The sequence below is a fragment of the Suillus paluster genome, assembly GCF_016628075.1.
Source record: "Suillus paluster strain FC165 chromosome Unknown EDB91scaffold_98, whole genome shotgun sequence".
Lineage (NCBI taxonomy): Eukaryota > Fungi > Basidiomycota > Agaricomycetes > Boletales > Suillaceae > Suillus > Suillus paluster.
The window spans coordinates 84,845-106,555 of NW_024537658.1; the positions used below are offsets into that span (position 1 = coordinate 84,845).

Below are 21,711 nucleotides of genomic sequence, written 5' to 3' on the forward strand. Positions count from 1 at the left end.
CTAAAGACGAGCAAAAACCATGTCTATTGGACACAACCATGGACGAAGAATGCGATCGAGAGCTAGATCCCAAAGACTACCCACACTTGAAGTCATGGACAAAGCAGCAATGGCAGGAAGACTGTCCAAAAAGCACGTCAGCTGTTCCTGGGTCTGCTGCAAAATCATCTTGAGGATCCGCACGAATGGCAAAAGGCATCAACGTATCTTGCACTTACCTTCAGGACGAGCAAGGGAATCCTGTCTCTGCTCAGCGTGCCAAGGCAATCCAACAGCTTATGCTATCAAGCTTTCGTCAACTCGAGACACAAGGTCTCGCACCTGAATCAATTGGTCAAGCCTCATTGCAAGTTTTACGTTGGCTCACTCACACGCTATGCAAACAATTCCTCAAACTTTGTTTATGTGCTGATAACAGGAAATCCATGAAATTGATGATAGACAATTACTCTCAGTGGTATAACTACCATGTCAAGAGGAGAGGTACCAAACACATCAAGTCCGAAGATATCCCTCTTGCTGGCAACGAGCTGCGCGAGAGTTCTGTCAACACCCTACATTCCATATCTACGTCTGATCCCTTGTCTTCCCATGACTCCCTTGATCCTATGGTTGACCCGCTGCTTCAAGAACCACCAACTAAGAAACAGAGACTCGAGGATGCCAAGAACACCACCAGTGAAGTGCTCCTACAACTAGAGGTCACCATCCTGTGTTAATTGAGCCTCGCTAACAATGACATTCAGATCCCTTTACCACCTGCCGAAATTGACGAACCTGCGCTACCGTCCCTGTCCTTAGAAAATGAGAAGCAAACAGAGACTCTTAACATGGAGGTGCGTAGTTCTAACTGTGACATTTAAAAAATACTAACTGTTCACACTGGCAATAGGTCAAGAATCTGTTGTAAGTCATTTGAGTAATTACACATTCAATCACTGAAATTTCTAATAGGGCAGGATTTGTATTCAAACCCACCACCACAACATCCTTCACACCTACTCCCTTCTCGTCTGGTGCAAGTTCTACCAATACAATGCCACCCGGGCCTTCCAGGATGCCACCATCAGTGGCTGATGTGGCTTCACTTGCCGTCAACATAGAGTTAGTGGCAACAGAGAACACTATCACGAAGGCCGCGAATACGATTGTGAACACACAGCCCGTCAAGAAACGGCAGCCAAGCTTGAAGCCAATGTGAGTGGGGTCGAAGATCACTCTACGGTATGTTATCCTGGCTTCCCACTAGCAACTCGCACTGATTTCTCTCGTCTCTAGCAATATATGCGCCCTTGACTGGCAAAAAAACGGTCACCAGTGGGAGCTGGCAAGTGCATTTGCACTCTACTGGGACAACCTATCTGCTAGCATCAAGGAGGTAAGTACTGTCCATTCTCTCTTAGGGCACAGCTAACACAGCACACTACTAGGAGTACAAAAGCAAGGCAACTGCCCAAGTGAGTACAATCGTCCGAGATCCGAGTCTGGCTGCTAATCAGAGTTTTTTACAGGCTCATTCTTCTTCAACACAGCAGGCCGTTGATGGGGAGGACGCAATCAATGTTGACGAGTAGGAGTGGGTCCCTGCACAGTCCTAGGGCGGAGACAGGAGGGGGTGCGAGAGACGGGATGGCAGGCAGGGCGAGGACCAGCAGATACCCTACCATAACCTAATATCATCAATCCACAGCGATACCCACCTACATTTCATTCTATAGCATTATATTTGTATCGGTACCATTTTGAGTCCAAATTGAATCATTTTCAACGCATACATCGGGACGAAAAACCTATCGATAGACCGAAAATTCCTCTCGACCTCTATCTTTCACCGTCTTGAAAAGTGCCGTTTTTTTGAAAGACCTCGAAGCGCAGCGATAAAATTGACAGCCTCAATTTTCTTCGATGTATATTGTTTCATATCAGCCTGTTTCTGGTCGATTTTCACTGGGGTTCACGCTCAATACCATCTTGTTCACTATCCTCTCTGACCGAGTCCTAGTGGTTGTGTGCTTGCCTTCATCATTATTGGTGAACGTTGGTCATAACACTCGTCCACGTTCTGACCAGTCATTACCTTGACACTGTCACCTGGTTTGAAGTGTTTCTGCATGCTACGTGCAGGAACATCCACCTTCTGACCATCAATATCAACACCAATAGCTGTAACAGTCATGACATCTTGATTGATCAAATCGACAACACCATAGACACCAGACTGCTCACCATCAAATACCTCAACATGATCACCTGGCTGCAGCACAGCAATGGCAGCTTTCTGCAATGCCTCCGCAATGATCAACAGATCCACCAGATTTTCATTGTTGCCACCATCCTGCCTGTCAGGGTCAACACTGAGTAGAGGGCATGCCCTTTTGAATCTTGGGTGGGTATTCCTCCCCCCTGGCGCTCCACACCCACCTCCCAAGAATGTAGCAACTGACAACTGGACACCCTTTTGCAATTGTTCAGAATTTGAAACCGCAGAGTTCTTGTATATGAGAAATCAGATGGCAGCCAGTCAAATTGACCACTTACTGGATTTATGGGTGTCTACCCTTGCAAAGCACAACGACAAGCCGCCGTTTGGAGATCACCGCAATCTCTACAACATCATTGATAGTTCACCCTTTGGGAATGTGAAATGGCAAAAAATTATGGTCGCTTATGATGGTGAGAGACTCACAGATGATATCAAGCCCTGGATGGACGACAAATATGAAGTCTGGTTTCACGACCCATGCAAAGTCATGCACAATATGCTGGTGAATCCAACATATGCTAGTGAAATAAACTATCACTCATACCGAGAATATTCAACCAAGGGCGACAAGCGGCAATGGAAGGATTTTATGTCTGGTGACTGGGTGTGGGATCCAGCTGTAAGTGCTCTTTGTTTCAATGTCAGATAACGATGGCTCAATCTGTGTCTAGGATGAGATAGTGAAAGACCCAAGCACACTGGGGTCCACATTTGTCCCTGTCATCCTTGGCAGTGACAAAACAATGGTTTCGGTCAGGACAGGGAATAATGAGTATTACCCACTCTACGCTTCCATCGGGAACATCCACAACAGTGTTTGACGAGCCCATTGTAATGGAGTGGCAGTGATTGGGTTTGTTAAGGTTGTGCTCAAGGGAAGGGTTACTCAAAGGGCTTCGGCTTCAGCTCATGCGCTGTGCCCCTTACCTGAGTACGTGCCCTTAATTTCCGAGAGGCAGAGGGGAAGTCCGGAGGTCAGACGCAGGGGGAGTTCGGCAGAACTCCAGAAGGCTAGGAATGAACAGAGTAAGGCTACTGCGGACAAGTCTGGAGTAGAAGCGAAACAGAGTTAGACTACCCTAAGGTAGAGCCGGAGATATAGTCCTAAGGTTTAACCCTAAGACTCGGAGGTGGACGAGAGATCAGACTCAAGTCCGGAGAAGCAGGAATGAGCAGAACTAAGATGATATTTGAACTGAGGAGTACCGGAGTATTACAGGAGTTTATATACTGTAGGTATCATGTAAGTAAATCAGTCAGCAAAGTAAAAGCAATGTCCAAAGCATGTGGAAAGTCTATTAGTAAGTGTATAACGGATCAAAGCAGTGAAGTCGGAAATGAAGTACAAACGGACGGATCAGTAAGCAAAGCAGAGAGAGCATAACTGGTAGCCGGAGAACAGTTATTCTAAAAGGAGATAGTTGCGAGTACAGAGATGAAGGCGGAGCGCCGGACGGACAACAGGATGGAGGACCAGACTTTAGTAGGGGAGGTCCGGAATTCCGGATCCAGAGGTATGGGATATGACAGGGTTCCTTGCCATGCCAAAAAGTTTGTTGTCACACAAACTCGGAGGTCTATAACTAATTTACCAATCATGCAGCTACAAACGAACACACCAAAGAGCCGTTGTTCCAAAAATTTCGTCAACAACTATTCCACTCATCACTTTCAAAAATCCTCAACTCACTCAAACCAGGCATGACAACTCCCAAAGTCACGCAATTTGGAGATGGTCACTACTGGTGGGTTATATACGAACTAGGGCCCTACATAGTGGATTATGAGGAGCAGGTACTGTTAGCGTGTATCATCCAAAACTGGTGTCCCAAGTACATTTTTTTTATCTAATATGTTTCTTTGCTAATATTGTTTTCTAGATGTGTGGCAAATCACGATAATCTCCAGGAAGGCACATTATGTCATTTGCATGACCATACTGAGGCCCTTATTGAAGAAGCTCTGAATCTTGACAGTGATCTGTGGGATGATTTTGGAATAGTCGAGCAACTTGTAGTACATCAGTGCGCTCATCTCAGTGTTGTTTATATTAATAAATGTATGTCAACAGCCGTTTACAAACGACTTTCCCCAAGCCGATATCTACCAAATGATCTCCCTGACATCCTCCATCAGCTTGTGAAAGGAACTTTCAAGGACCATCTTGTGGCATGGGTTGAGAAATACCTCAGACACACGCACCACAAATGAAAGGCAGAGAAAATCATGGACGACATTGATCACAGGTAAGCTCGACTGAATTTAGATTATACCGTTACTCATTGCCTTAGAATTGCTGCTGTTGCCTCATTTTCAGGCTTACGGCGATTTCCTCAAGGGCGCAGCTTCAAACAATGGACAGGAGATGATTCCAAAGCCCTGATGAATGTAACTCCTCATGTTTTTGTCATGCTATCACCATATTGATTTATTAGGCTTACTTGCCCACCATCGAGGGTCATGTACCCACAGATGTTGTGCGCACCTTTCGTGCGCTTCTAGACTTTGCTTACTTAGTCCATTGTGATATAATCACAGAAGACTCTCTACTCAAGATCAAAGATGCACTCGCACACTTTCACCATTACCATGAAATCTTCAGGATGACAGGCATCATTTCTACCTTCTCCCGGCCCCGCCAATATTCACTTGTGCACTACGTCCGAAATATACAACTCTTTGTGGCACTCAATGGCCTCTGCTCATCAATAACAGAGAACAAACACATCAAAGCGGTCAAGGAGCCCTGGCGACGATTGAGCCGTTACAAAGTGCTTGGTCAGATATTACTGACCAATCAACAGCTCGACAAACTCTCAGCAGCACGAGTTGACTTCACATGCCGGGGGATATTAACTGGCACTTGTCTCTCAGCAGCCATGAATGCCTTAGGTAGGTCCAACAGTTTACACGCGATATTTTGCATACTAATGTGCATAACAGTTCCTGCACTGCAGGTCAATGAACTCAATGAAGATGTGGTGGTGGCGGCTGCAGCAGCAGCAACAACAGCAGCAGCAATGACAACAGCAATGGCAGCAGCAGCAGCAATGGCAGCGGCAGCTGTACCCGTGCATGCACAGGCACATCCATGACCTGCACTTGCACAACCTGCATGACCCGTACTCACACCACCTGCACCTGCACCACCTGCACCTCCCCTGGTCAGCATCAATGGGGACCTAGAAATTGATGATGGACCAACAGTTCTACAAGTGTATGTACAGCTGGCAAAAACACTCCATAAGACCTCTTTTTTCTTGATTTTAATGTCACACTAAATATACTGTACAGAGGGCAAAAAAATGCGCTCAAACTGTTCCTGCCCTTGCTGACGAACTTGATATCCCTTGCCTACCCAACCTTCTTGGGTGGTTCTTATTCCAACAGTTGCATCCTGATGATCCCCACGACCCATCTGATGTACCTCTCGCCGATTGCCCTCTCTATCTTAACAAAATCTCAGTCTTCAATTCGGCATCATCATGTTTCTATGTGCCAAGCGATTTGAGCAGTATTGGTGGCATGCGTGTTGAATACATCTGGTCCTGTCCCTCCTGGCGGAATGAGCATTCACGACATGACTGTGTCTTTGTCAACACAGACTCCAGTTTACCTGGCATGCAAGGCCTTGAAGTTGCCTGCATTCACACATTTTTCTCATTTCAGTACCGGGGTGAGGTGTATCCCTGCACTATGATACACTGATTCGACAAAGTCAGCAACACCGCAGATGAAGACACAGGAATGTGGCTAGTTTGTCCAGGATATAGTGCAAACAATTCCCCTGAGCATGCCATCATTCATATCAACACCATCTATCATGCTGCCCATCTTATTCCCGTGTGCGGTACGGAATTTTTGCCTCGCGAACTCAAATTTTATCATTCATATGACACATTTCAAGCCTACTATATTAACAAATAAGCCAATCATCATGCATTCGAGATCGCGTTTTGACACTTTTTACTAGTATTAGCTACTTGTACACACTTTGAATATATACTACCATTTGCTCTCTGAATACCCATTGTTTTTCTTTTGCATGCCAAACCCTCTTAATGACTCTGTGGCGCCTTTGAGAAAATGTGGGAAACTTGAGTTATCACAGACTCCAAACCATTGGCAGTGTGTAAGAGAGTCTACATCCCAGTGCCGCCACACAAACCAAATACAAACAACAATAATTCAAACACTGCAACTGTTGTGGTGGCACAAAGGTTGTAACTATTTGTCCCTCCAAAAAACATTCAAAATAGTCGCCAGTTCCCCAGGCATGACACAGGAGTATTTGAATAAACCTATATATAATATAATTATTGAAATATCATGTTTATTATATAAGTAAACTGCAAGGGAATTAGCAGCACAGAAGGAATTGTGCATGGAGAACATAAGGCATAGTAGTCAGCGAGTTCGTGATAAATTGAGTGCTGTGGTGCATGAACTACTGTTGTACAATGAATCTTGCAAGCAGACTGTCAAAAGTGATGCAGTGCCTGCAAGATAATGGCCTGTCCACATCGACCTTCATGAGTGGTGTTCTCAAAAGCAGCCATGTCAAACACCAGGATGCAAAATCTCACTGACATCTAACGCAAATCAGCTGTGCACCCTGCTGAACACTAATGAAGACTCACATTCATCCGTTTTCTCCTGGGCAATTGCCCTTGTGCACACAGACTTGTGTTATCAGTAGCATTTTCTGCAGAAAGATTGTAGGCCAGGAAGCCCAGCATTTTTGCTTTTTTATGAATTTTCTCGCCAAGAATATTCAGAGGCGTCACTATGAGGATGATTCCATTATCATTGAATAAAAGAGGGATCCAGAATGTGAACATTTTGCCTGAGCCAGCTTTGGAGAAATAGTGAAGACATTCTTCTTGTCAAGCTGATGCAAAGCTGACTGAAGTTGCCAAGTACAGGGGGTGATACCAAATTCACTGTGAACAATCATCTTCATATCGGTAAAACTTGGTACTTTGAATTGATGGGCCAACATTGTAATGCTGAAGGTTAACTCAAAAAAATTAAAATGGGGATCTGTTGTGTCACACTAGGTCACACTGTTACTGGCAACTATTTTGAATGTTTTTTGGAGAGGACAAATAGTTACAACCTTTGCACCACCACAACTTGTGCCAGTCGGCCAAGTGTGTTAGAGTCCAAAGTTGCGGTGTTTGAATTATTGTTGTTCGTATTTGGTTTGTGTGGCGGCACTGGGATGTAGACTCTTACACACTGCCGATGGTTTGGAGTCTGGAGTTATCACTGCTTGTACTAATTTTCACGCCTTGTCGCTGACACTAAGGCGGGGAAAGTGGCGCAATGGCGGAAAATGAATCTGAGGTTTTACTGATGTACTGATAGAGCACACGGCTAGCATCAGCCTATACTATGTTGGGTATCAAAGTGATTCAGAGAGTACTTGAGTGGACCGCAACTCAACACTTGCCCGCACCGTTTGAGGTGCTAGAAGTGATGTGCCAAGCAAACGAATAAATACCATAGTTCGCAAGTAAATTAGTATCTTACATCATGGGATACATATGCAGTGATACCAGCGCTGCACTAACACAAGGTTCATTAAACCTCAGACCTCAACGTTGAGAGCTGGCCTTCTTCAAACTGCATGTCAGATACTTCCGCCAGTGTTGTGTGATTGCGCGAACGTTCTTCACTTTCTCGTAGGTTGAAAAGTATCCGAGATGCTAGGACGCTGTGGATGACGACCTGTAGACTAGAAATATGATACAGTCGGTGGTGCATATCTCGTTAATCATGGTTGTTGGACTCACGAGTCTGTGATAGCAACCCATGTAATCTGCGCTCGATGATAAGTGCATTGAAGTTAGCCACACGTACTATAACGTACCGGAGGACTCATATTCAGAATGATACTGAACGAAGTCACGACTTGATAAAGGAAAGCAAGTCAGCATGCGGGTCAGATTGGACAAACAGAAGCATCCTACTCATGATGCAAATCATATATCTCACTGAATCATTGAAAAATGTTTCTTGGAGCAGTCCGACAGTACTAGTATTCTTGTACCATCTGGATCTGATGAACAACATCAAGCACAGGAGGACTGACTCACGCGTGAGTTTGGGAATCGGAAGACGAGACAAAACTACTGACCCGATTCGTAGAGTATCAAAGTAGCATACTCGAAGACACTGTTTCTCCCGCCTATGAAAAGACAGTTGCCCGGATCCGCTGTACACCATGAGTATCACAATCGTGGAAATCAAAGACCACACGACTGACGTATGTCAGTGACGATGTTCGTAAGGTTCGACGCCGCGGGAGTGCCCGAGAGGATATAAGAACCAACAAAACAAACCTGGTCGTCTAATTCGAAATCAGGTCTTCGCGGTGAAAGGAGAACAAAAGACTTACTACGGGAAAAACCAGCAAAAATGTCAGTAGACGCTTACTGGTCCAGGAAGCGTGAATCCTCGTTATTAGGAGTCCTATACAAGAACATGTCAGAGTTGGATTGGAAGCTCGTTCAAGACACGACATACCTTCTGCGGCTAGAATGCAGATAATGTGCAACACTGAGTAAAGAGTAGTAACTCAACGTACAGCAGCCTAGTATGTTGTGTATGCTAACCGTTGGACGCTTTTCCAAACATAACACACTGCACAGCTCTGTTATGAACATTTGTGCATGTAAGGGGTGTGTTTCATCACTCACACTTTCACCAGGATAGTATTGTGTTCGAAGCGCAGCTATCCACCAACCATGAGCAACTATCGCAAAAAGCGAGTTATAAACGCATATAGCTCACCCGTGAATGTCATCCCAATGGCAAAAAATGGCAGGTATCGTGAAATGGTGAATATAAATCTCACGAACGTCCATTTTCGATGCCATACCCACTGCGACTTTCAGATGGTCATTGAAGATTCTGTGATATGCCCACCCAAACACACCTCTGCCTCTAGAGTAATGCAGTAGTCAAAAATCTAGGTAAGGATATTAGCATCACATAACCCGCGAGGATCGAGTCAAGACACTCACTAAAACTGCAAACGTTCCGACTGCCAGGTTATTCTAGTCAAAGATGACGCTCGACAAACTAATGATAAGACTGCAAACCATTGAAGTACTGGGTGAATCAGGAGTGAATTAGAGGTGAGACGTATCGAAAACTTCGCATGTTGCACACCTTTGATGCCTGAATGCCAGCGTCGACATACAAAGCAGTACTAGTAGCGTCACTCATCAGGTTCGTACAAAGAAGCAAGTGGGCTTTGAAGTTGCGCAGCACGCTTCTTGTTGTGCGTTACTTCACAATATAAGCACGTACAACTGATGGCTGTGTCGCAAAATCACGGTTACCTACCTGGCGGACATATTCAAGTTGTTGCAACACGGATCAGCAGGGATCAACGCTCAGGTGATATGATATATCATTTACCCGAGTACAACAATGGAAGTTCTTGATTCAAGAAGTTCGAATATCAGAATATTGCATCACGTGGCTGGCGTCTTCTGCTCAATGTCGCTCGAAAAGCGCTGTCCTTGTTGGTGCTGTCCTTACCGACACTGCTAACGCATCCTCTCCTGGCGGACGCGAGCGTGACGCCCGGAAGACACTCATGCATATGTGGCTTGAAGATGCGAGGAATAGGATCAGAGGCTGCGCAGAGGATGGTTTGAATTTGAAAGATGTATTGAAGGCGCGGCCGAAGAGCAACGAACAAGCAGCTTCCGGACGTACGTCGCGTATCTGATGCTTGGGTTGTCTGTATCTGATATCAAAGTTAATTTTTGCAAGCGTCGTCGTCGTGAAGATCATTAATCCTTCACACACGCACGTCCCGTAATCCAAAACACCCTAGATGCATCAACTACTAGTACATGATATATTTAGTGTCGTGCATCATCAGAGTCACACTGCTCTTACCATAGATGTTGTGGAATGCGCAGCTTTTCCGTTGACACCGAAAGGTACTAGCGACAGGTTGCTGGGATGCATGGACAGGTGAACTGCTCTCCACACCCAGTACATCACTGGCAGGAAAACCCTCCGCTACAAATTTACATGGTGCGATGTTTATATTTAACCATCACATGCACTCATGGAAGATTAGACTTCATTGGGACTCGGAAACAAGCGAGACACTAGTGTCAATCTATGTAACTTGCTTGTTTCATAAACGAATTCATGTCAAGCTTGCTTTTCTCTACACAACATGTCGATCCGTCGTTATAAACACGCAAGCAATGGATTACCTGAATCCTCCACGGCGCTGGAGCCTGAACCTGTAAGCTCTCGATCTTCTGACTTTGTATTGCTGCAACTAATCATCGCTTGTAGAGGGCTCATTCTCTCGAACAGACCTTCATATGTGAATGGGGTCATCCATATGGATCACGCTGTCTTCACTTGATCAGTGGTCATGATCTCCCCTCCCACCTTCGGGAAGTTCATGAAAGTTCTGGTCCAGACAATTCGCACGTCAAGTGCCAATGGAAGCACTGCGGGCGGAAGCTGAGGAAATATATGCTCTTGAGGCATGTGCAAGAGGCGCACCTTGGAGTGGCATATGTCTGCGACCAGTGCGGGACGGAGTTTTCGCGCCCTGATGTTCTCCAAGAACACCAAAAACATTGTTCAGGTTAGCCGTATGTAGATAGAGTGTCTTTTTACAGTACTTGGGTAGAGTCTAGACGCTGTAGTGCTGCCGAAATCTGGACCTTATACTACTTGTTTGTTTGTTTGTTTGTTTGTTTGTTTGTTTCTGAAGCTATCGCCAAACAAACCCTTTCGTTATCTCCTAGTATTAGTCAGGCTAAGTATCCCCGCGTGATCATTGAACATGTGAACCGGCTTAGCTAGCCCGCATATATAATTCACAACGTTGAAAGTGGCACTACTTCTTCGTCTCACGTCCTTTCATCCGCTTCCAGGATGAATGCAGAGAAGAGTGAGAAGGCAGTTTTCTACCAGCCTGTTAATGAGCTGCTTCCGCACCCTCCAGGTCTAGTTCAAGCCCGGAGACATCCAAGGCGACCCTTTTTTCGCAAGTTACTGGTTCATGCTAGCTTTTCCCTCACCCTCTTCCTACTCTACAAGGCCCTCTCCACCAGCTGCTTCGTTGATTTGAAAAAAGACTGGCAGGCATATCATGACAAGAAGTCCTCTGAATCCTATGACAGTTACATTAAGCGTATCGAGGACGGCTATCTGTGAGCACGAAATTGGTGGTGCGCATCCAGATCTTAGTTCACTGAGGCCCATATAGTGCCGTCCCGTCCGCGGAGTCTGCCCTTGCAGCCTCGCGTGACTATGCTACGCACCCGCATTTGGCCGGCGCAGTGGAAGACTTTCAGGATGCAAAGGACATCCTTGCACTCTTCCAGTCCGAGTTTGGTATCCCTGCGCCTGCTACCGAGCCCATCTACCCGGCAGGCTCCCCCGAGTCCCGCGAGGCAACTCTCAGTTCAATCTCCAAGCTTAGCAAACCTGCTGCATGGGTCGACATCTATTACCCTGTCATGAATACAGGTAATGCAGACGGCTTGGCCGTGGAATTACTCGGGGAGAGCGACCAGCCTATCTGGAAAGCCAACTTGCTTGAGGATGGTGACCCTCGTGACGAGACTGCCGCCAAGTACAAAGATGCCATTCCACCCTGGCACGGTCTCAGTGCGGGTGGTGAGGCTATTGGCCAATTAGTGTACGCGAACTACGGTACCAAGGATGACTATGACAAGCTCGTTGGTGCTGGAGTCGACCTCACAGGCAAGATCGTCCTGACTCGCTATGGTGCTAATTTCCGTGGTCTCAAGGTAAGCTGGGTGGTATCAATCGAGACGACGGACTACTGACTTCAGACGAAAAGGTGCAAGGTGCAGCAGAGCGCGGGGCACTTGGTGTACTGATTTACTCTGACCCTCGGGACGACGGCAGTGTCACTGTGGAGAACGGATACGAGCCGTACCCCGCCGGTCCTGCTAGAAACCCTTCATCCGTTCAACGTGGCTCGGTTATGTACCTCTCGATCTACCCAGGTGACCCCACCACGCCAGGTTATCCTGCATACGAGAATGCGACACGTATTGAGGCAACTAATATTCCAACTATCCCAAGCTTACCACTTTCGTGGGCCAACGCCAAACTTCTTTTTGAGGAGGAGCTCGGTGGTGTCCTTGAGGGAACCAAGTTGAATGGGAGGGTTGGAAGCAGAAAAGTCAGGATGGTTAATGATGGTAAGTCATCGCAATTGCAATCCCCCAGCTGGATTGTCACCAATCGTAATTGTGTAGTGGACACCAAGGTCACCCCTATCTGGAACACCATGGCCGCAATTCCTGGCCACATCAAAGACGAAGTTGTTCTCCTTGGGTGCCACCGTGACGGTCAGTTGCGCGATCTTCCTGTACAGTATGTACCTCATACTTCGACGTAGCTTGGGTTATGGGTGCTGCGGATCCCACATCCGGCACTGTCTCTCTTCGTGAAGTCGTTCGGGGACTCGGCGCGCTTTACAAGCGTGGATGGAAACCGCTGCGCACCATTGTCATTGCGAGCTGGGATGCTGAGGAGGTAAGTGCGATCAGTTCTCGTCGGCAGCTTTCCTTATACATATCGGCCACAGTACGGTCTCATCGGAAGCACTGAGTGGGGTGAGGATTTCGCAGAATGGATCCAGGCGCACGTAGTGTCCTACGTCAACGTTGGTATGTTTTTCATCTGTATTATTTATGTGTGGTCTGCTCATAGTTGGCGACAGACGTTTCAGTTGGTGGTTCGCGCTGGGATGCTGGGGCTTCCCCTTCTCTTACTCACCTTATCCAGCGCTCTGCCCAGGATGTCCCTCACCCTACTGATGCCCAAAAGACCCTCTGGGATGCTCGTTTTGACGTTGGCCCTTACAATGGCCCCGTGGATGCCGGATTTGCTCGCATGTGGGACGAAAAGACTTCCAATGCACCACACATTGACCCACTGGGATCGGGAAGTGATTATACAGTCTTCCTGCAGAGACTTGGGGTTCGTCTCTCATCATATGCTCCTGCTGGTGCACTCAAAACATTATGCAGGTTGCCAGCTCAGACCAGGGCTTCGGTATGACACCGACAGATGCGCCATACCACTACCACTCTATTTATGACTCGCAGATGTGGCAAGAAGTATACGCAGACCCTGGTTTCCACAAGCATGTATGTTTTTATGCATTTGTGCTTGCAGTTTTCAATCTTACCTGCGACTAGGTTGCTGTCGCGCAGAATTTGGGTCTGATGACCTTGCGTCTTACAGATTCCATCATCCTCCCTCTGAACACCACTCAGTATGCACTTGAGCTTGACTCCTACGTCGACATGTGAGTGTCTACAAACGAAGTCGCATTATATGCCGTGCTAATACTTTACAGTGTCATTCAGTCTGCTTACCGTGGAGATATTCTGCCGGATCTGTACCCTCTCAGGAAGGCCATTGCAAAGTTGCAGGATGCAAGCTTTAAGCTGGACGAGGAGAAAGCCTCTGCCGAAACGGCCTTCCGTAAGGCGCTGAAGAATATTGATCGTGCACGCGATCCCCGCGTCGTTCGTCGGATCATCCAATGGATCAAGGAACATCTCGGTATTGGTGCCCTGCAGGTTCAAGACTTGAGGTTTGGCGCACTCAAATGGATGTCGTCTGTAACGGAGTCAAGCCTCTCGGGACCGGATATCTGCAGGTCGCGTAGCAAAGGCCCGCTATGTGATTTCGTACGTGCAGCTAAGAGGGTCAGAGTCGCCAATCAAAAACTCGCAGCGTTTGAACGTGGATTTATCTCTGAGGACGGCATTAAGGATAGAGAATGGTTCAAGCATTTGGGCGTTGCTCCCGGGAAACACACAGGTAAGTCTATTTATCTTTAGTTTCATTGTGCATTCTAGCTAATGGTTTTGATGCAGGGTATGCGCCGACGACACTACCAGGTCTAACGGAAGCTATTCTGATTGAGGAAGATCTCGATCTCGCCGAGTATGAGGCTGCTCGGCTGACCACGCTCATTGAAAACCTCGCAGACTTCCTTGAGGTCTAAAGTATCGTTGTATACTACCGCTTGTAGGCCTACAGGTCAACGCAAACAAAGCTCAGTATGAGCATGCTTTCCTAGACACTATTCGGCGTGGTCTGGTAAATTGTTAGCGGCGACCGAAAGTACTGGAAAGCAGCACTACGTGCAGTTATCTCCGACGCTGTCCCGAGTGCCTAATGCAGACGTTGACATGCCTAACCCGAGTCGCTCCAAATTCATTTCGTGGTCCACTTCAGCGGCTGGGAGGGGAGAAACAAGCACGGAAGCAATGTATGACTGAATAGCAGCTTCATGAATCTGTGGGCGTGACACTACAAGAGACCGGCAAGCGCACTGAACCGTTTGATAAGTAATAGCCACGGTAGTGCGTCTACAATACAAGTTTATCCTCGTAACGAGCGTCACGGATTAGCATAGGTACTGTACCGGTATTGACCAGCTATATCAGATACTAGGAGTCCTCCGAATGAGCATCAATCCGATTCAGCATCCGAATTTGAATTAGCATCAAAGTCAACCCAAGAACAATCGAAAAGATCTTTGCGGCACTCCCATGACTCTCCATGCCTATCCCAATCAACGTTTGTAACCGCTTCCTGCATGAGCTGCACCTGATCGACCATCAAATTCCTGCACATCGCGAATCGGAGTTTGTGTATGCGGACGCCACGTTTGGCTCGCATTATGACGACGTCATGAAGGCTTTTAGGTTCACCGAGTTCGAAGTCAATCTTCTCCAATTCTAAAGTATAGAGCAATCGATACGCTACGTCTGAGCGCTGCGTCCCTTCACTGTGAAACGCAGTGATTATGCCTTCAATGAAGTCCCAGGTCACATTGATAACTTCGAGCTCCGGAAAGTAGGCGAACCCAGTGAGCCAGAAGGTTTCTGGGAGATCATAGCAAGGTGTCACAAACCAGCTTCGAATATTGCGCTGAGCGACGATTTGACAAATGTCAAACATGATGGGTAGCTTGATTTCAGCGGACATATAGTTTGTGAATCGGATCGAGATTCGTATATCATCGTCATGAGGGTTCCAGAAATAATCAGATTTGAACGTTGTTGATGTGTCGAATTGGACTCCGGATGTACCCCATTGGACGTAGGTGCCGAAAGACAAGATGATGGAACCAAATCCATCAGGAACTTCCATGGCCGAAAATAGTTCAGTCAACCTGTGAGGGCCTTCAATGCTTGCTAGAAAGTGTAGAGCGATTTTAACGTCGACGGGAAGGGCTAGATGTGCGAAAAGATATATGACGATTTGGATAGGAATCTCTTCCAGCGCTATATGTTCCAACCGAGGGAGTGGGACTTTCAAGTTGTCCAAGTCTTGTATTCCCTGTAAATTTATGGATCGCTGAAACAAAAGTTCTTCCACGTCAGGCATACATCTCAGAGCTGGCAGGAGCTGCGACAGCGTGAAGACATATCCTCCGTCTCTGACATCTAGTATCCAAAGCCCACTGAAAATACACGATGTCCAGCTGATGTTACACCGTATGAGCTCAACACTCCGAAGTTAGGGCACTCGTCCTTGAAAGATCGTCTCTGATTTGGGGCTGAATTCAACATCGACGGGTAAAAGGTCCCCGCGACCGAATGTTTGGGTGTTTGGGGCAACGGTGCAGGATGCGATAATAAGCAGTCCAAAACACGATCGAACTCCGATGGAAATGAGCCCAACTGGAGGAATTTGATTCGAGGTAACTGTGAAAGTACATGCTCCAAGCAAGGTTGTAAGGCGTCCGCACTGTATGTGACGACCAAAGCAGCATTCTTCGACCTCTCAAGCATGATTGGTAGCCATTGAGCAGAGGTACAATTGATAGATGCCCAAAGAGCTAGGCAGTCGAGGGCGACTTAGCGCCAGTGCCTGCAACGGGTTCCGGGGACGGCTCACTGCGACTATGGGATCTGGAGAGCGAGGCACAGATTGGCGACAACTGGCGAGATGAAGGGGATAGGGTAACAGTATTTACTATAACATTGTCTCCAAACAGCAACACAGTTGCAAGCGGAAGCTGGGATGAGACAGTGAGGTTGTGGAACGTCGAGACGGGGAAGGTCGTTGCCAAATGGACAGGACACACTGCGTATGTGAGGTCAGTACTTGGGCTGGAGTCCAGATGGCGAGCGACTTGTGAGCGCATCCGATGACGGGGCAGCAAGAGTGTGGGATGTCGAGACCGGCAAAACAGTCCTTGAAATCAAGACCAGGCACAAAAATGTAAGGGATTTACTCACCCGATTCTACAAAAATTGCAACGGGTGGAACCCAGGAACCCAAGAGCTCAGGGTGCAGTACACGGGCGAGCTGCTCTCCACATTCTTGAAACACGATGGAGTAGTTTGGAGCTTGGCATGGATGTCGGATGGAAAGAAGCTTATCTCCGGCTCAGTATCACATGATGTAGCTCGATTAGGATATTCGACGGCAGCATATACTATATCGCCATCCTCGAAGGTCTCGAATATGCTATAACCAGCATCATGCACCTTGTCTCGGAAGGACCGCCTCTTTGCAGGTGCATCAGTTGATGAATTAGCGCGCCTGTGGAATCTCGACACGAACTTCCTCCCAGTTGAACCACCCCTCCAGCACGGATGATCAAGTGGGATGTGCAATGTATATACGTGTTAGACATTGAGGCCGTCCTAAAAGAAGCTGGTCTTCAAGACCTCCAGTCTATTCCAGATGTGAATGTAAAAATCACCCACTCTATATCACTAACAATCTCCACTTCTAGGTGGCGCGGGATGGACTCGAACACAAAGTACTTAGCATCTCGTCGCTCTTCAGTCAAGATCACATTCATTTCCCGCTCGCAGGTCCCAGCCTACAAGTCTTTGATGGCCGTACGTGAAGTCTTTGTCCGCCTTTTCAATGATTGTACGCGCGTCATTGAGAATCCCGATGAATGGCAGTTTTTCCGTTGTTTCAAAAACGTCCCACGAAGGATAGAAACGTACATTGATACAGCTGACCTTCTATATGACTTCCTTCCCCACGAGAGCTGCACGTTCGACTGGGGCCCGTTCCAGTTGCGTGATTTGCTGTAAGTTATGTTTCCTGCGTAGATACTAATAACAGAGTGCACAGCAACATCAGCCAATACATGCCATGCCCATGTTAGGTACCACTGAGTGGAGCGTGACTCGACACTTGCCCACTCCGTATGAGGTCTAGTTAACGTATGCCAGAAGTGATGTCCCGAGGAGACAAACAAACATCGCACTTCGCAAGTCACACATAATGCAACGTTCATCATGCCTCGAATCTCAACGTCGAGAGCTGGCCTTCTTCAAACTGCATCTCAGATACTTCCGTCTGTTGCATGATTTCGCGAACGTTCTTCACTTTCTTGTAGGTTAAAAAGGATACGAGAGGCGAGGACGCTGTGGATGGTGATCTGCGGACTGAAGATGTGATACATTACCAGTTGGTGGTGCGTATCTCGTTGGTGTAGCTGTTGGACTCACGAGTCTGATAGCAACCCATGAAATCTGTGTTCAACGATGAGTGCGTGGAATTTAAGCCAAGCATGCTACAACGCACCGGAGGACTGATCGTGAGGATGATACTAAACGAAGACACGACTTGATAAGAGGTAGGAAATCAGCACACGGGCCAGTCTTGCGAACGGAGTCATCTTGTACCTTCTAGATCTGACGAACAACATCAGGCACAGGAGGACTGACTCATGCGTGAGTGAAGGAATCTTCTTGAGAGACGAGACGACTGACCCAGTTCATAGAATAACAAAGCAACGTACTCGAAGATTCTCCCGTCCGCAAAAAGGCAGTCGCCCGGATTCGCTGTACACTATGAGCATCACGGTCACGGAAAGCAAAGACCACATGGCTAACGTCTTTTAACCGTGGTGGTGTCCCACGTGCCTGAATTCAACACCAGGTGAGTGTCCGAGAGGATATAAGAGCCGACAAAACAAACCTGGTTGTCGAATTCGACATCAGGTCTTCGCGGTGAAAGGAGAACAAAAAACTTACTACGGGAAAAACTACGAGGAATGTGAATAAACACTTACTTGTCCAGGAAGCGTAAATCCTCGTTATTAGCAATCCTAGACAAGAACATGTCAAATTTGGCGGCTCGTTCAAGACACGACATACCTTCTGCGGCTAGAATGCAGATAATGTGCAATACTGAGTAAAGAATATATGAGTAAACCAATACACAGCAGTAGGTTGTGCATGTTAACTTTTCCAAACCTAACACGCTATACAGCTCTGTGATGAATATATATGCGTGTAAGGGGTTTGATCGCTCATACTTTCACCAGGATAGTATTGTGTTCGAAGCGCAGCTATCCATGGGCCATGAGTAATTGTCGCAAAAAGCGAGATGCATAGCTCACCCGTGAATGTCATCCCAATGCCAAAAAAAAGGCAAGTATCGTGATATGGTGAATATCAATCGTACAAACATCCAGGTCGATGCCATACCCACTGCGACTTTCGGACGGTCATTAAAAGATTCTGTTACATACCCACCAAACATACCTCCACCTCTAGAGTAATGCAATAGTCAGAAATCTAGGCAAGAGGATCAGCACACAACCCCCCAAGAGTCGAATTGATGAACTGCCACTCACTAAAACAGCAAACGTTGTGACTGGGTTTTTTCAGTGAGACAATACTCATACAACACCTAACAATCCATACCATTGCAGTACTGGGCGGATAAAAAGTTAATTAGCTTGAGACATCGAAAACTCCGCAGATTGCACACCTTGGATGCCTGAAGGCCAGCGTCGACGTACAAAGCAGTGGTGTGACTGATCAAGTTCAAAGAAAGCACCAAGTGGGTTGTAAATCGCACTTCTCGTTGTGGATTACTCCCAATATAAGGACGCATAAAGACGGCAGTGCAGTACCGCGTAGTAGTAGTAGGTACTGCGTGAATTTACCCTGATGTTCGTGGGTGTCATGATGTAACATGACATAAATATTGGTTCACATCGTGATGATTCGTTCACCATTTACTTGCGATGAACTTGGAACAAGTTCGCCGTAGTGGCACTCCGAGTCGGATTGATATCATGATGCTGCCTCGATCGAGGCTGTTCCAGTCAGTCTACTCTACGGTCTTATATTTGGGAAGGGATTCACCACTTACCATCTTTATTTTTCGGATCTCGTTGACCGCAAAACTGCCAAACAGTGTCCCTCAACCGGAGATTGCTAGTCCTGGATCAAGGAACCCACGGAAGCGATATATTGATGTCCCGAGCACACCAGAAAACATCGTAGCACGGAAGCCGATCAATATGGACATATGATACATACACGATGGGACCAGCCGGAGTCGACGCACATAATGTTCATCAAGCCTCGAATCTCAGCGTCGAGAGCTGACCATGCCCAAACTGCATCTCAGATACTTCCGCATGTGTCGTATCGTTTCGCGATCGTCCTTCAATTTCTCGTAGGTTTAAAAGGATACGAGAGGCTAGGACGCTGTGTATGACGATCTGTGGACTAGAGATGCGATGCATTATCAGTTGGTAGTGCATATGTCGTTGTTGATGGTTGTTGGACTCACGAGTTTGTGATAGAAACCCATGTAACCTGTGTTCAATGATGAATGCATGGAAGTCAAGCCAGGCGTACTACGACGCACCGGAGGAACCATAGTCAGAATGATACTAAACAAAGATGTGACTTGTTAAGAGGAAGGAAATAAGCACACGAGCAGCTCCGACCAACAGAATAATCCTACTCATGATACAAATCATATATCTCATCGAATCATTGAAAAATATTTCTTGAAGCGGTCCGACAGTATCTGTGTACCTTCTGGATTTGATGAACAGCATCAGGCACAGGAGGACTGATTCATGCCATGCGTGAGTCTCGAGAATTAAAATACAAGACGAGACGAAATGTCTGACCCAGTTCATACAGTAATAAAGCAGCGTATTCGAAGACGTTGTTTCTCCCGCCCACGAAAAGACAGTTGCCCGGATCCGCTGTACACTATGAGCATCATGGCCACGGAAATTAAGACGACATCACTAACATAGGGTAATCGGAGTCGTGTTTTTTGAATTGAATACTAGGGGAGTGTCTGAGACCAGATAAGAGACGATGAAACAAACCTGGTCGCAGTTAGAGCATCAGGGTTTCGTGGTGAAATGCGAACAAAAACTTACTACGGGAAAAACTAGTAGGAATGTTAGTAGACGCTTACTTGTCCAGGAAGCGTAAATCCTCGTTATCAGCAATCCTAGATAAGAAAATGTCAAAATTGATGGCTGATTCAAGACATGCAATACCTTCTGCGGCTAGAATGCAGATGATGTGCAGCACTGAACAAAACTTGGATGAGAAAACCAGCATAAGTACTAGTAGTAGGTTGTGCACGCTAACCGTTGGACGCTTGTCCAAATCTAACACACTACGAGGCTTTTATGAATATTTGCGCGTGTAAGGGGTTTCACCACTCACACTTTCACCAGGATAGTATTGTGTTCGAAGTGCAGCTATCCATCAACCGTATGTAATTGTCGCAAAAAGTAAGTTATAAACACGTATAGCTCACCTGTGAATGTCATCCCAATGGCAAAAAATGGCAAGTATCGTGATATGGTGAATATAAATCGCACAAACGTCCATTTTCGGCGCCAGATCCACTGCGACTTTCGGACGGTCATCGCATGATTCTGTGACCAGCGTGTTAAACACACCTCTGCGTCTAGAGTGATGCAATAGTCAAAAATCTAGACAAGTTGATTAGCACATAAACCCTCCGAGTTGAGTCAGTCAAGATACTCACTAAAACAGCAAATGTTGCGACTGGGTTGTTTCAGTGAGATCATATACACTCGCGCGGACATCTAACAAGACTCCGTACCATTGCAGTACTGGGCGGATCAAAAGTCGATCAGAAATCACGTATCAAAACTTCAGATTTTGCATACCTTGGATGCCTGAAGGCCAGCGTCGACGTACAATGCAGTAGGGTGACTTATCAAGTTCATAGCAAACAGCAGGTAGGCTGTAAAAGGCTGTAAATCGAGCTTCTCGCCTCGCGGCACTCCTCAATATAAGGACACATAGTAATAGCCGACGGCTGTGCCACAAAGTACGTAGTACCTGGCATAATTACTGACGGCAATAGACTAATAGTGCTATGCTAAGATACGCCAAGCGTTGCAACAGGGATCAGCGCTGGAGCGGGGCTGATCAGGGTTGATCATTCGAGAGATCAACAGGACGTGATGGATCGACAGGGATCAATGCTACTTACTATGAGATGGGCCACCGACGCATTGCCTGAATAGCTCCTCCTTGCAACACGTGAGTGAGCAACGGTAGACTCGTTTCGATTATTTGGTGGCAAGGATGTTGGAAATAATTAGATGGAGGCAT

General features: G+C 46.8%; 8 protein-coding genes across 8 annotated transcripts; 3 read left to right on the plus strand and 5 right to left on the minus strand.

The window, feature by feature from the left end:
* Nucleotides 1-185: 185 nt before the first annotated feature.
* EDB91DRAFT_1254049 (uncharacterized protein) lies at nucleotides 186-1,574 on the plus strand (the record flags this gene model as incomplete). The annotated part of the gene is made up of 7 exons (XM_041323744.1): nucleotides 186-701; nucleotides 747-836; nucleotides 893-906; nucleotides 955-1,197; nucleotides 1,279-1,378; nucleotides 1,431-1,457; nucleotides 1,512-1,574. The coding sequence occupies 7 exons, from the start codon at nucleotides 186-188 to the stop codon at nucleotides 1,572-1,574; spliced, it is 1,053 nt and encodes a 350-aa protein (XP_041171646.1).
* A 668-nt stretch (nucleotides 1,575-2,242) lies between these two features.
* EDB91DRAFT_1239580 (uncharacterized protein) lies at nucleotides 2,243-6,190 on the plus strand (the record flags this gene model as incomplete). The annotated part of the gene is made up of 11 exons (XM_041321873.1): nucleotides 2,243-2,347; nucleotides 2,580-2,882; nucleotides 2,935-3,076; nucleotides 3,104-3,144; nucleotides 3,890-4,095; nucleotides 4,144-4,279; nucleotides 4,335-4,402; nucleotides 4,555-4,651; nucleotides 4,699-5,159; nucleotides 5,560-5,946; nucleotides 5,986-6,190. The coding sequence occupies 11 exons, from the start codon at nucleotides 2,243-2,245 to the stop codon at nucleotides 6,188-6,190; spliced, it is 2,151 nt and encodes a 716-aa protein (XP_041171647.1).
* Nucleotides 6,191-6,957: 767 nt separating this feature from the next.
* EDB91DRAFT_1035249 (uncharacterized protein) lies at nucleotides 6,958-7,128 on the minus strand (the record flags this gene model as incomplete). Its single annotated transcript, XM_041312790.1, has 1 exon — nucleotides 6,958-7,128. A coding segment is annotated over one exon (171 nt), but the record flags the coding sequence as incomplete, so codon positions are not given.
* A 612-nt stretch (nucleotides 7,129-7,740) lies between these two features.
* On the minus strand, nucleotides 7,741-9,952 carry EDB91DRAFT_897826 (uncharacterized protein). The gene is made up of 16 exons (XM_041328774.1): nucleotides 9,695-9,952; nucleotides 9,443-9,562; nucleotides 9,373-9,382; nucleotides 9,295-9,314; nucleotides 9,207-9,239; nucleotides 9,062-9,158; nucleotides 8,968-9,002; nucleotides 8,884-8,911; nucleotides 8,795-8,827; nucleotides 8,667-8,740; nucleotides 8,535-8,610; nucleotides 8,406-8,483; nucleotides 8,239-8,355; nucleotides 8,139-8,179; nucleotides 8,062-8,087; nucleotides 7,741-8,003 (listed from the first exon to the last, which is right to left on the minus strand). The coding sequence occupies exons 2-16, from the start codon at nucleotides 9,497-9,499 to the stop codon at nucleotides 7,850-7,852; spliced, it is 879 nt and encodes a 292-aa protein (XP_041171649.1). The 5' UTR covers nucleotides 9,500-9,562; nucleotides 9,695-9,952; the 3' UTR covers nucleotides 7,741-7,849.
* A 1,239-nt stretch (nucleotides 9,953-11,191) lies between these two features.
* Nucleotides 11,192-14,315, plus strand: EDB91DRAFT_1254052 (Zn-dependent exopeptidase; the record flags this gene model as incomplete). The annotated part of the gene is made up of 11 exons (XM_041323745.1): nucleotides 11,192-11,469; nucleotides 11,526-12,072; nucleotides 12,126-12,492; nucleotides 12,550-12,642; nucleotides 12,693-12,829; nucleotides 12,882-12,963; nucleotides 13,017-13,276; nucleotides 13,327-13,446; nucleotides 13,498-13,607; nucleotides 13,659-14,128; nucleotides 14,185-14,315. 11 exons carry the CDS (start codon nucleotides 11,192-11,194, stop codon nucleotides 14,313-14,315), a joined length of 2,595 nt encoding a protein of 864 aa, XP_041171650.1.
* A 470-nt stretch (nucleotides 14,316-14,785) lies between these two features.
* Nucleotides 14,786-15,706, minus strand: EDB91DRAFT_1254053 (uncharacterized protein; the record flags this gene model as incomplete). Its single annotated transcript, XM_041323746.1, has 1 exon — nucleotides 14,786-15,706. One exon carries the CDS (start codon nucleotides 15,704-15,706, stop codon nucleotides 14,786-14,788), a length of 921 nt encoding a protein of 306 aa, XP_041171651.1.
* Nucleotides 15,707-17,578: 1,872 nt separating this feature from the next.
* Nucleotides 17,579-19,278, minus strand: EDB91DRAFT_1339530 (uncharacterized protein; the record flags this gene model as incomplete). The annotated part of the gene is made up of 13 exons (XM_041325669.1): nucleotides 17,579-17,736; nucleotides 17,800-17,823; nucleotides 17,876-17,916; nucleotides 18,093-18,216; nucleotides 18,272-18,296; nucleotides 18,366-18,401; nucleotides 18,451-18,483; nucleotides 18,788-18,816; nucleotides 18,841-18,873; nucleotides 18,933-18,952; nucleotides 19,003-19,012; nucleotides 19,070-19,115; nucleotides 19,160-19,278. The coding sequence occupies 13 exons, from the start codon at nucleotides 19,276-19,278 to the stop codon at nucleotides 17,689-17,691; spliced, it is 588 nt and encodes a 195-aa protein (XP_041171652.1). The 3' UTR covers nucleotides 17,579-17,688.
* A 386-nt stretch (nucleotides 19,279-19,664) lies between these two features.
* On the minus strand, nucleotides 19,665-21,711 carry EDB91DRAFT_1086557 (uncharacterized protein; the record flags this gene model as incomplete). Its single annotated transcript, XM_041316064.1, has 15 exons — nucleotides 19,665-19,818; nucleotides 19,883-19,908; nucleotides 19,961-19,985; nucleotides 20,243-20,309; nucleotides 20,493-20,503; nucleotides 20,531-20,566; nucleotides 20,710-20,729; nucleotides 20,788-20,822; nucleotides 20,882-21,002; nucleotides 21,027-21,059; nucleotides 21,116-21,135; nucleotides 21,194-21,203; nucleotides 21,261-21,269; nucleotides 21,292-21,412; nucleotides 21,590-21,711. The coding sequence occupies 15 exons, from the start codon at nucleotides 21,709-21,711 to the stop codon at nucleotides 19,665-19,667; spliced, it is 810 nt and encodes a 269-aa protein (XP_041171653.1).

What these genes read in the sequence shown, in the direction of transcription:
- EDB91DRAFT_897826 (XM_041328774.1), bottom strand. Translation starts at nt 9,499, where the DNA reads ATGAGTGACGCTACTAGTACTGCTTTGTATGTCGACGCTGGCATTCAG. An exon ending in AATACTATCCTGGTGAAAGT is followed by an intron (nt 8,912 to 8,967) that starts GTGAGTGATGAA and finishes AGAGCTGTGCAG; the next exon opens with TGTGTTATGTTTGGAAAAGC. An exon ending in ATATATGATTTGCATCATGA is followed by an intron (nt 8,180 to 8,238) that starts GTAGGATGCTTC and finishes TCCTTTATCAAG; the next exon opens with TCGTGACTTCGTTCAGTATC.